The 11,833-nt window shown below is 41.7% G+C and overlaps 1 protein-coding gene across 2 annotated transcripts in view; it reads left to right on the top strand.

Annotated features, from left to right (window-relative positions):
- tiprl (TIP41, TOR signaling pathway regulator-like) overlaps positions 1 to 11,833 on the top strand; it is a 34,119-nt gene that overhangs the window by 1,310 nt on the left and 20,976 nt on the right. For both annotated transcript variants that reach the window (XR_013790516.1, XM_079507206.1), the window contains exons 2-4: positions 599 to 729; positions 3,095 to 3,274; positions 10,735 to 10,834. Coding sequence is in view for 1 of the 2 variants with exons in the window: in XM_079507206.1 (XP_079363332.1) it covers positions 602 to 729; positions 3,095 to 3,274; positions 10,735 to 10,834 (408 nt within the window). In the remaining variant the exon portion in view is untranslated. The remainder of the gene's footprint in view (positions 1 to 598; positions 730 to 3,094; positions 3,275 to 10,734; positions 10,835 to 11,833) is intronic.

The raw sequence follows: 11,833 nt of genomic DNA, 5'->3' as shown, positions 1-11,833 counted from the left end.
TATAAGACCTTACACCACTCAGTTCACACGGGTGTGATTTTTTTTTTACAAATTGCAGCATTTACCTCCTGTTTCATGTTATGTGGTTATAATGTGGTTATATTCATGTAGAAAACAGAAGAAGAAATGATTATTATAACTAAAGCTAGCAAAACAAACTAGATAACAGTACAGTAGTACAGTAGTGCATCCCATGGATGCAGAGGTCGTTGTTTTATTGCGTCCCTTAACTATGAAGTGTGTTTTTTAATCTCTGTAAGAGCGCCCCTCACTTCACACAGGTGTGATTTTTTTCTTACCTAATATCTTTGTATATGACAAAAAAGGGATATTTTAATGTTTTTTTGAGTGGTGTAAACCACTCCTACAACTGGCTTTGTCTGTCTGTCTGTCTGTCTGTCTGTGCTCAAAAAATGAGCACGGTTGCTATGGTCACCCAGTTCACACGGGTGTGATTTCATTACGTCAGACCACAGCTGATCAGTCTATATAAGACCTTACACCACTCGGTTCACACGGGTGTGATTTCTTGTCTATATTAGGTTAAAAAAAAATGTCTCTCCACACACAACTGCAATCACTCGTGTCTCTTTTTCAGTTGATGTTGTCCAACCTTTCAAACATGATGTTGCATCATGGATTCAAGAGCAGCAAACAGGACTTCACGTTTGGACCGTGGAAAGTGACCGCTGCCAAAACCCACATCATGAAATCTAAAGACATCGAGCGGTGAGCGAGTCCCTCCCAGTGTTGTTTTTGTCGACTAAAACTAAGACGAAAAATGTTCGTCGACTACCTTTTTCCACTGACAAAAACTAAATGGAAACTAAATGAAAACTAAGCTATGGTGACTAAAACTAAGACTAAATATATTGACAATTTCGTCAACTAGTGGACTTGGTTGCATGCTGAAAATAGCCGATCTACAAGCTCACAACGCGTCGCGACGTCGACGAGGAATCTCAGGATCTCACCTATAAACCTGTGTGTTGGTGCCCTCTACTGAAAGTGACGTCAGACTTCGGTGCTCTATGCCAGGGGTTCTCAACGTTTTTGGCCGGGGACCCCCGGAACTGCTTTGGCAATGTCTCGGGACATTACATTGGGAGCAATGTAATGTGCAGGGGGGGCAATGGTTTCAAAGAACAGAGAGTTCCCAAAAATCCAGGCTCCAGTCCAGCTGTTTACATCCGACTGTCACTTTAGAATAGATGTTACCTACCTAATCCCTTACGTATTCCCATCCATCAGTGTGTGTGTGGTTGTCGTGACAACGCAGAGCGTTTGTCAGGAAGTAAGTAGCCTAACAAAACGTACAGGCAAAGGGTTTTATTCCAGTACAAATAAAAAAAGAATGAAAATAAATCAAATAAACAAAGCAAGCAAGCAAGCAATTGACTACTAATATGACTGTATGTATTGTTTGGGGACAGGTTGATTTGTGGAAAGTGTACCGTCTATTACAAAATGACGTGAAAGAAACATTCGAGCGGATATTTTGAGGTGTCAGTTTGCAAGATTACACACACACACCAACGTTAACCCATTTTGGGCGGGAACCCCTTTTGGTGTTTTAAACATTATGTTATAATTTAGCTATTGAAAATAAGCAGATCTACACGCTCGTAGTTTGCCACCGAGTGGCGCGCTACGAGCTTGTAGCTCTGCTATTCGTTAAAATGTGGTGCAAATCATTGAATATATATTTCAGACAGAGCGAACATTTTTAACTAAACCATTTGCTTCTGGGGGGGTCCCTGGAACTACATATTTTGAGATGGGGGGGGGGGTCCGTGGCCCAATAGAGATAATTCTGGGGGTCCTTGACATGAAAAAGGTTGAGCACCACTGACATAGAAACATAGGTTTTTCAGAAAAAATTTAGGATTTAGAAGCCTTTTTTTATCGACCTCAGTCCCAAAATGGGTTAACCCATTGAGACCTGGAACGCATCCATGTCACGTTAGCGTTTAACCACATTAACCATTAAATGTTCCCAGTGTATAGAGAGTATGCACATGCATGATTTTCCCATCAGGACACGCCCCCCTCATCTAGACTGAGTGGCAACACTGAGCAGCATGGAGTGTTGGAGTTTGGAAGCGCTCGTTGGAAATCACTCAACCGTCCTGCGTACCACCTGTTTCTAAATGTCACATAATGCAGGAGGCAGCAAAATGTTGTGTTATTGAAAACAAGCACTTCCAAACTCTGACACTTAGAAAAATAATCAAACGCAGGGCATTTTCTTGACAGAAAGTAGCTCATAACGTTTCTATGGTGGATTGTTATGGAACAAAAACTTTGCAGATAGAGGATAATTCAAGCTTTTTGTACAGCTGCAATGTTGGTGAGTCTAACATTGTTTTAATGCAATCAGACAGGACTTTTCTGTTTGGATGAATGGGGCTGTCGAGGCCAGAAAGTAGCTTTTCGCCACTCAGCGGGCGTTCCCGCGTAACTTCCAAGGTACGATGATGTCACGGCGCATACCCTCTAGGGGTGTCAAAAAAATCGATTCGAATTAGAATCGCGATTCCGTTATGAACGATTCAAAATCGTTTCATAATTTCCAAAAATCTTTTTTTTTTTTTTTTACAGTTACAGGAGTTTTCACTACATGTGTCTGTGATATGAAATGTAAGCTCACCCTAATCACAGTAAACATCATGTCTTCAGTCATTTTCAAGTTACTGTAGTCACTTCAGTTCAAGACCGGAGCAGATTGTGATGAAATCCTATGTATTGAATCGAGAATCATTTTGAATAGAAAATAGTTTTGAATCTGGAAAAAAAAATGCTTTTGAATTTAAAAAAAGATTTTGAATCGAATCGTGACCTCAAGAATCTGAATCGAATCGTGGGACACCCAAAGATTCACAGCCCTAAAAAGACCCACTTCTACACTCTTGCTTTTAATTGATCTTTTAATTTGGTGTTATTCATGTCCTCACTGTATTGCATTACTGCTCTTGTTTTTTTAATGTTTATGCCTTGCTTTTTTCTTTTTTCTTTTTCTCTGTAAAGCACTTTGAGCTGCATTTCATGTCACGAAAGGTGCTATACAAATAAAGTTTTATTATTATTGTTGCAGGTTGGCAGAGGAGATGGGCATGCCCGCCCTCCCGGAGATGCTCTTTGGGGACAACGTGTTGCGGATCCAGCACACGGACGGCTACGGCATCGAGTTCAACGCCATCGATGCCCTGAAGAGAGTCAACAACCTGGCGGACAACGTGAAAGTGGCCTGCTCACAGGAGTGGCTGGAGAGCAGGCAAGATGATGATGATGACCGTCCGTTTTGATCTAGCACAGCCTGTATCAGGGCATTAACTCCATTTTTGGGCAGGAACCCCTTTTGGTGTTTTAACCCATTTAGGCCTGACCTCGAAATTAAAAAAAAAATCTTCTAAATCCTCCAGTTTTCTGAAATAAATATTTTCACGATTTTTAAAAAATAGCAGACCTACAAGCTCGTAGCGCGCCACTCGGTGGCGCGCTATGAGCTTGTAGATCTGCTATTTTTCAATAGCTAAATTATAACGATGTTTAAAACACCAAAAGGGGTTCCCGCCCAAAATGGGTTAAAGCATTATGTTATACTTTAGCTATTGAAAAATAGCAGATCTACAAGCTCATAGCTTGTAGGTCTGCTATTTTTGAAAAATCGTGAAAATTGTGCCTCAAATCTTTGAATATATATTCTTTCAGAGTTTCAGTTTTTTGAGTGGTGCAACCACTCCAAGGAACAGCAATGTCTGTGGCTTGTGACTCTGTGACTCGTGTTAACCTATGTGTTAACCTATGTTTGTGTGTGACTCATGAGTACCAGTAGGGGCGCCAGAGAGAGACAGAGAGATAGTGTTGCACTGTCGCCTGCTGATTACACACAGAGAGAGAGAGAGAGAGGCATAGACGAAATATATTTATTTTATTGTACAATTTTCTATGCGCTCGCTCTGTTTACAAACAGAGGCAGCAACACAGCCACGCACACTGTATGCTGTGAACGGAACGCAAGCTTTTTTTTCCTAGGATGGCTGCGGGATTCGAGGAATTTGGAGCACTGTGATTGGTTGTCAGTGGAGTAGGAAGCGCTGGGCTGTCGGAACAGCTACAAACGTTACTAAACTACAGCAAAGCACAGGGAACTGGAGATGTTAACACCCCAGGGGTGAGTGGCATATGTAGCAACACACATGAACGTGGCGCGTGTGTGCACGCGTGCAGCCTACTGTAGTAGCAAAAAAGTAACGTTAGCCTAGCACGTAGCAACACGCATGAATGCTGCGTGCGTGCATGAACGCGGTGTGTGTGTGTGTGTGTGCACGCACGTGTGTGTGTGAGAGACTGGGTCAGTGTGTTCTAACCAGGAGTTTAGTAATGTTAGGCTGCACTGGGAATTCCACTTCCACTTCAAGATGTTTTAAAAAAACAAAGTCTACAGTACAATAACTATAACAATAAATGTGTAGTTGCACCACTCGGTTCACACGGGTGTGATTTTTTTTTTATTCAAATCTTTGCTTCTGGAACAACATATTTTCAGATGGGGGTCGGCGGCATATTACATATATTTTTTGGGGTCCTTGACATGAACTATTGAGAACCACTGATATAGACACTGCTTTTTCAGAAAAAAATACATTTTAAAAATGTTTTTTTTTAATTTCGACGTCAGGCCTAAATGGGTTAAACTAAACTAGTAAATCCACTAGTCGACCTTGTTGGTACTAGTACTTTATTTTTTAATATTTTTCCCCTATTTTGTAGGCCTCAAGATCAGGTAGATTATAGTTATAGTCACCAATGTACACAGTTTTTAAATGTACAAATATTTATTTCCAAAAAAACAAAAACAAAAAATTAACATAATAGGTAGCTAAACAACTATTCAACTAGTAATAATGACTAGAAGTGAATGCCCTAGCCTGTATCCTATTATCTAGCTAGATTGTAGCACACCATGCACCTGTTCCAGTGTTTTCTTTGGCAGCACATATTAGATTTTAGTTTTAGTCATAGTCTCTTGAATAGTTTTCATTTAGTTTCAGTCACATTTTAGTCACCTGGAATGTTTTAGTGTAGTGTTAGTCTAGTTTTAGTCGACTAAATCTACAGTTGATTTAGTCGACTAAAATGTATTTCGTAATGACTGTTTTTACACTTGCTGAAAATAGCCGATCTACAAGCTCACAACGCGTGCAACCAAGTGTAAAATGACTTATACTGGATCTCTTGTCCACTAGTCCCTTCCTAACATTTTAGTCTAGTTTTTATTTGTTGACGGAATTGTCAGTATATTTAGTCTTTGTTTCAGTGGTCATATCTTAGTTTCCATTTAGTTTCCGTCAGTGAAAAAAGCTAGTCGACGAGCATTTTTCGGTTCAGTTTTAGTCAACAAAATCAACACTGCTTCCTTCACACATAGGGCGAACATTCAGCAAAAAATTGCTCTCATTCTACAAGCTCACAACATGACACATTGTGACACATTCTTGTGAGATTTGTATCCTCTGCCATTTTCTGTAAACGGATTTGGTGTAGAGGGACAAAATGACGGGAGGGCTTAGTGTAGCGTCTTTTATCTATAGGGTTAACCCATTTTGGGTGGGAACCCCTTTTGGTGTTTTAAGAATTAGGTTATACTTTAGCTATTGAAAAATAGCAGATCTACAAGCTCATGTGCCGCGCTATGAACTTGTATGTCTGATATTTTTTGAAAGATCGTGAAAATGTGCCTGAAATCTTTGAATATATATTGTTACAGAGGCGAGTTTTTAAAGGAGCATTCAGTGATTTGGGGGACCCCCTGGTCCTCCCCGGTAACAAGATGTGCACATGCACGCACTACAGTGGGGGGGGGACACGCGACGGGCCAACAGCACGTGCACCAAGGCCCGCCACCGCTCGATCGTGATTGGAGGAAGGCCCTCTCTATCCTGATTGGATGAAGGCTGGGCCACCTAGCCAAAAACGAAACCTACGGTGTTTTGACCCCAGGGGTTAACTGGGGACAGGGAGGAACTCCTTATATGGTCAGCACACTCTATAGACTATAGTAGGGAGGATTATCACAACAAAACAAAAAAATAAGTGATATTTGAATTAAGTGAAATCACTGAATATACCTTTAACTAAAATCTTTGCTACTGGGGGGGTCCCTGGAACAACATATTTTCAGATGGGGGGTCGGCGGCCAATGTCATGTATATTTGGGGTCCTTGACATGAATATGTTTGAGAACCACTGACATAGAAACATGAGATTTTCAGAAAAATGTCTTAGAAGACATTTTTTTAATTTCGACGTCAGGCCTAAATGGGTTAAGCCACTAAGTGCTTAGTGGGGGCACGGTGGCACAGTTGGTAGTGCTGTCGCCTCACAGCTAGAAGGTTCCGGGTTCCGGGTTCGTTTCCCGCTGGGGACCCTGTGGGTGCTGGCGGCGTGTTTCCTCCTCCGCGTCATCAGCGCCCATACCCGAGGCGGGGTTGGCGAAAGGGCCTTTCTGTGTGGAGTTTGCATGTTCTCCCCGTGTCCCCATAGGGTAGGTACCCTCACAAAAAACATGCAGTAATCCTGGTCTCTAAACTGCCTCCCCCTGGCCAGCCGGGGCGCCTGATGGAGGGGAAAGGAACTGGTTGGAATAACGTGTTCCTTCCACGCGCTACGTCCAACCAGGGAAACTCCCCCCCTGTCAGGTGTAAAGGAGCAACTTGGACACACAGGCATGAAGGAAGCATGAGTTCAAGTCCGTTGCTCTCCCCATGTCCCCCATATATGGGGACTAGGTTGGCGGAGGGTGTGTAGAGCCCAGGATCACATTAGATAATTGACACAGGGGTGAAAAATGGGTTACAAAATCGTGGGATAAAAAAAAAAAAAAAGACAAGACAAGTGCTTAGTGACTGCAGGAGTTGAAGTATATTGTGGCTCAAACTGTTGCTTCGGTAGAAAACCGTAAACCTGTAACCGTGCCAAGCCTTCGATGTAGGTCCGAATTTGTCAAAGATTTGCTCAGGGTGGAGTGCTGGGTATTGGTATCTCTCTCACACTCTCTCTCTTTGTTTCTAATTAGTTACTGTGGATTTTAACGGGACACCTTATTCTCAGTCCCTGGCGTCACGGAGCTCGATAACCGATACCCGGAAAGAAATCCGATAACCAGCTTATCGAGTACCCGTTATAACCACCGTGTCTCTTAATGCTTTCTTTCTATGCTAATAAACAAAACATAATTCAAAAGAACAAACGTGATCAGCCAGGGTTCTAATTCTGTATCAACCGTCCGTAGCAAACAATCAAAAGAATGTATATCTTCCTCTGAATAAGCGCCACCGCTTCCCTCTACACCAGAACCCAAAGTAAAACACAAGCTATCCCATAACACTCCTCACCGGCGCGCTCAGCCCGCCAGCCCAGTTGAAAACCCCATTTAGACCTGCAGGACGATTCTACAAATGCCTTCTAAATTCTGACAGTTTTCTTGAAAAACCCCTATGTTTCTATGCCAGTTGTTCTCAAACATTTTCAAGGTCAAGGAGTCCCAAAAATATGTGTAATTGGCCGCCGACCTCCCATCATTCCAGGAACCCCTCAGAAGCAAATTTGATTTGAGTTAAAATGTTCGCTCTGGAAGAATACACATTCAAAGATTTGCGCCACATTTCTTACGATTTTTCAAAAATAGCAGCCCTACAAGCTCGTAGCGCGGCACTCGGTGCCGCGCTATGAGTTTGTAGATCTGCTATTTTTCAATAGCTAAAGTGTAACACAATGCTTTAAACACCAAAAGGGGTTCCCGCCCAGAATGGGTTAAAGGAACAATCCCCCTGTGTATACGGTTACAACGTTATCAATAAGCGCTGGGCTTATCAAGCCTGTTATCGAGCATATAGAGCGTCGCAGTCCCGCCCCCTACCATGGCCCAGGAAATGAATCCCAATGCATTTTTCCCATAGACATTTCAGAAAGTATTTATTTAAAGACGGTTACGCCACGGACAAAGCCAACTCGAGTCGTGACAACTCATGACAACACAAACAATATTTTGGACCAAACAAATAATTACAAAGAAGAAAAACAACAAAAAGAGTGTTGTAACCTGCCGTTTTTTTCTTCTTTCTAATTATTTTTTCGGCCCCAAAAATTGTGTTTGTTGTCATGATTTGTCACGACTCGTTGTCTTTGTCCGCGGCGTAAACGTCTTTAAATAAATACTTTCTGAAATGTCTGAGGAAAATGAACGGAGAATCATTTCCTGGTCCATGGTAGGGGGCGGGACTGCGACGCTCTATAGCGGCCCATGACGTCATGTTTTAAAACAATCAAGACGAGAGGCGATCAAGGAATAAATCGAATCACCCACGCTGGCACAAACATGGCGGTCTAAACATGTATTGATGCCTGCCAACCAGCGCTGTCCGGGTATCTTTAAAGGACCTATAACATAAAATTAAACTTTTTCAATTTCTTTTGTGTTTCTGGGGCTATATATATCCCCACACATAACCAATTTAGAACAATCAGGCTTTCATATCATATGGGTACTTTAAAGGAAATTGCTCTTAGAAACGGCTCAACTGATTTTGTCCTCATCGTGATGTCATCAATGTCACCCTACTTTGTATAATTCCTCCTCTTCTTCAGTCTTCAGTTCCAAATTAGCATTTCCACTTTGTTTAAAATGTCCACCATTGTTGATTTTCCAAGCTGGCATGGACTGGAAACAAGCCTGGTTTTATCTAGCATCAGTATTATAATGACTCAAATATTAAATAACCTGCATATCAGCACCCCCACCACATCAGGACATTGTGGTACTGCAGCTAAAACTGCTTTCAAAGTCCAGAAAGAAATGACAAGGACTGGTTATATCAGAGTGGTGATTGAGGCTCAAATCATTAGAAATAACTTTGAGGGACATAGACAATATGATATTAAATATTAAAAGCAGTTTTAAAATGCATGTTATTTGCGCTTTAATATTATTGTATACGGTCAGTTGCCTTCCGTCTGTTGCCTTCTTCAGGCCAATCAGCACTTTGGCCATCAGTGTGTGGCGGCCATTCTTTTGTCTTTTTAACCCATTCAGACCTGAGGACGATTCTACAAAATGTCTTCTAAATCATGACAGTTTTCTTGAAAAACCTCATGTTTCTATGTCACTGGTTCTCAATATTTCATGTCAAGGACACCCAGAATTATGTGTAATTGGCCGCCGACCCCCATCTCAAAATATAATAGTCGTTCCAGGGACCCCCTCCCAGAAGCAAAGACTTGAGTTAAAAACGTTCGCTCTGAAAGAACATATATTCAAAGATTTGAACTACATTTTCACGATTTTTCAAAAATAGCAGACCAGTGCCGCGCTATGAGCTTGTAGATCTGCTATTTTTCAACAGCTAAAGTACAACATAATGCTTAAAACACCAAAAGGGGGTTCCCGCCCCAAAATGGGTTAAGACCGGTGTGCGTATAGCATCCTCCTGCACAGTACAAAGAAGCAGCTGGTAAACTGCAATAATGGTTGTCGACACCGTCCTTGACAATAGAGTATGTGCATGCTTAAAGTGAATGGCACATCGAGTGGCAAAGCAACAGGCAAAGTGAGTTTAACATCGTTTAATGTTGTTTAATGCAATCAGATATAACTTTTCTATGTGGATGTAGGGGCTGTCAAGGCCAGAAAGTAGTTTTTTGCCACTCAGTAGGCATTCCTGCATAACTTCCTGGTTTGATGATGATGTCACGCGCATACCCTCTATTAGCCCTTCACTAAATCCCACCCCAAAAAGCGATTGCCCAATGCCAATCCAAATAGCTTAGCAACGGTTGCTATGCAGGTCAAGCTTTCTTCGCTACTAACGTGCCTATTGGACAAGGATGGGTTGGGGAGGGACTTAGTGAAGGGCTAATTATCTTTTGTGTGTTGTGGCACCGAGAACGTAAAACAAATTGAAACAAATCCCCCTACGGGGATTACAATGCAAATAAAAAGTACATCATGAACGCGTTTTTCGGAAAAAACGATGGAAAAACGCAGAAAAAAAATCCGAAAAACGGAGCAGTGTGCAGGGACCTTTAGCGCCCTCTACCTTTATTGACGTCAGACTTCCTTGCTCTATGTCTACATTTTGTTGATGTAGAAATCTTATGATGTTTTTTTTGTAAGTAGGACCTGCAACCAATTCAGGATGGTTTGAAGTCATGAGACACACAGCACTGTTTTTTGTTTTTTAACCCATTTACGCCTGCACGTCGGGAAAAAAAAAATCTTCTAAATCCTGACAGTTTTCTGAAATACCTATGTTGCTGTATCAGTGGTGCTCAATATTTCATGTCAAGGAACCCAACATTTGTATGTAAGAGGCCGCTGAACCCTGTCTAAAAAAAACGTTGTTCCAGTACAGGGACCTCCCCAGAAGCAAAGATTTGAGTTAAAAACGTTCGTTCTGAAAATAAATATATTCCAAATTTGTGCCACATTTTCACGATTTTGCAAAAATAGCAGACCTACAAGCTTGTAGATCTGCTGTTTTTCAATAGCTAAATTATAACATAATGTTTAAAACACCAAAAGGGTGTTCCCGCCCAGAATGGGTTAAACTAAGACTGAACCAATTTAGGGGTGGTTTCAACTTTTAAGCCATGGGACACGCGGAACTTGATCTCCGTTCGTTATCGCCGAATAAACAAACTCATTGTGTGACATTGTGTCTCACTCTTTTTTAGGGCCGATTCGGAGCACTCCAAGGAGGTGGTGAAGCCCTACGACTGGACCTACACCACGGACTACAGAGGCACCATGATCGAGGCGGACATGCAGATGAGGGTGGGTGGCTTCATTTGATCAACTGTCCTCATATGAAACCCATTTATAGACCCGAGGACGATTCTACTAACGAATGCCTTCTAAAAAAAACTTCTGAAAAATGTCGTTTCTATGTCGGTCGTTCTCAAACATTTTCATGTCAAGGACCCCCAAAATTATATGTACTTGGCCGCCGACCCCCCCCCCCCCCCCCCCCCCCCATCTGAAAATGTGTTTTTTCCAGGGACCCCCCCAGAAGCAAAGATTTGAGTTTAAAACGTTCGCTCTGAAAGAATATAATTTTCAAAGATTTGCGCCACATTTTCACGATTTTTCAAAAAAATAGCAGACCTACACGCTTGCAGATCAATGACTAAAGCTTCTAGGCAAATCCTTTAATGTAGATTGTGGCCCCTAGATGTGTCACAGAGACTACGCTTTTTTTGGGAGCGTTTTACCCCCTTGCTGGCTGTCTGAATACCAACAAATAAATAAAAAGGTAATTAAAATTTGGAGGACGGAAAATGACCGTGTGTTACCGTGCATGTGTAATTAATACCGTTATATATATATATATATACTGTAAGTGGCAGACATTCCGTGCTCAAAACTTGGGGACAGAATTGGCGCCGACATCACATCAATTAGCATATAATATACACAAACTGCATGTACAGTATGCATCTATTAACCCATTCAGGCCTGACGTCGAAAAAAAAAAAAAAAAAGTTTTCTAAATCATGACAATTTTCGGAAAGATTTGAGGCACATTTTAACGATTTTTCAAAAATAGCAGACCTACAAGTTCATAGCGCGCCACTCGGTGGCGCGCTATGAGCTTGTAGATCTGCTATTTTTCAATAGCTAAATTATAACAATGTTTAAAACACCAAAAAGGGGTTCCCGCCCAAAATTGATTAATAGCCAACGCTAAAATCTAAAATGACACAGATGCTTTCCCGGTTTCAATGGGTTACCGTTAACCCATTTAGACCTGAGGCAGATTCTGATAGGAAATTC

This window comes from Electrona antarctica (assembly GCF_951216825.1).
Source record: "Electrona antarctica genome assembly, chromosome: 8".
In the NCBI taxonomy this organism is placed as follows: Eukaryota; Metazoa; Chordata; class Actinopteri; order Myctophiformes; family Myctophidae; genus Electrona; species Electrona antarctica.
Note: the sequence above shows the minus strand (reverse complement) of the source record. Positions and strands in the feature narration are given on the sequence as shown.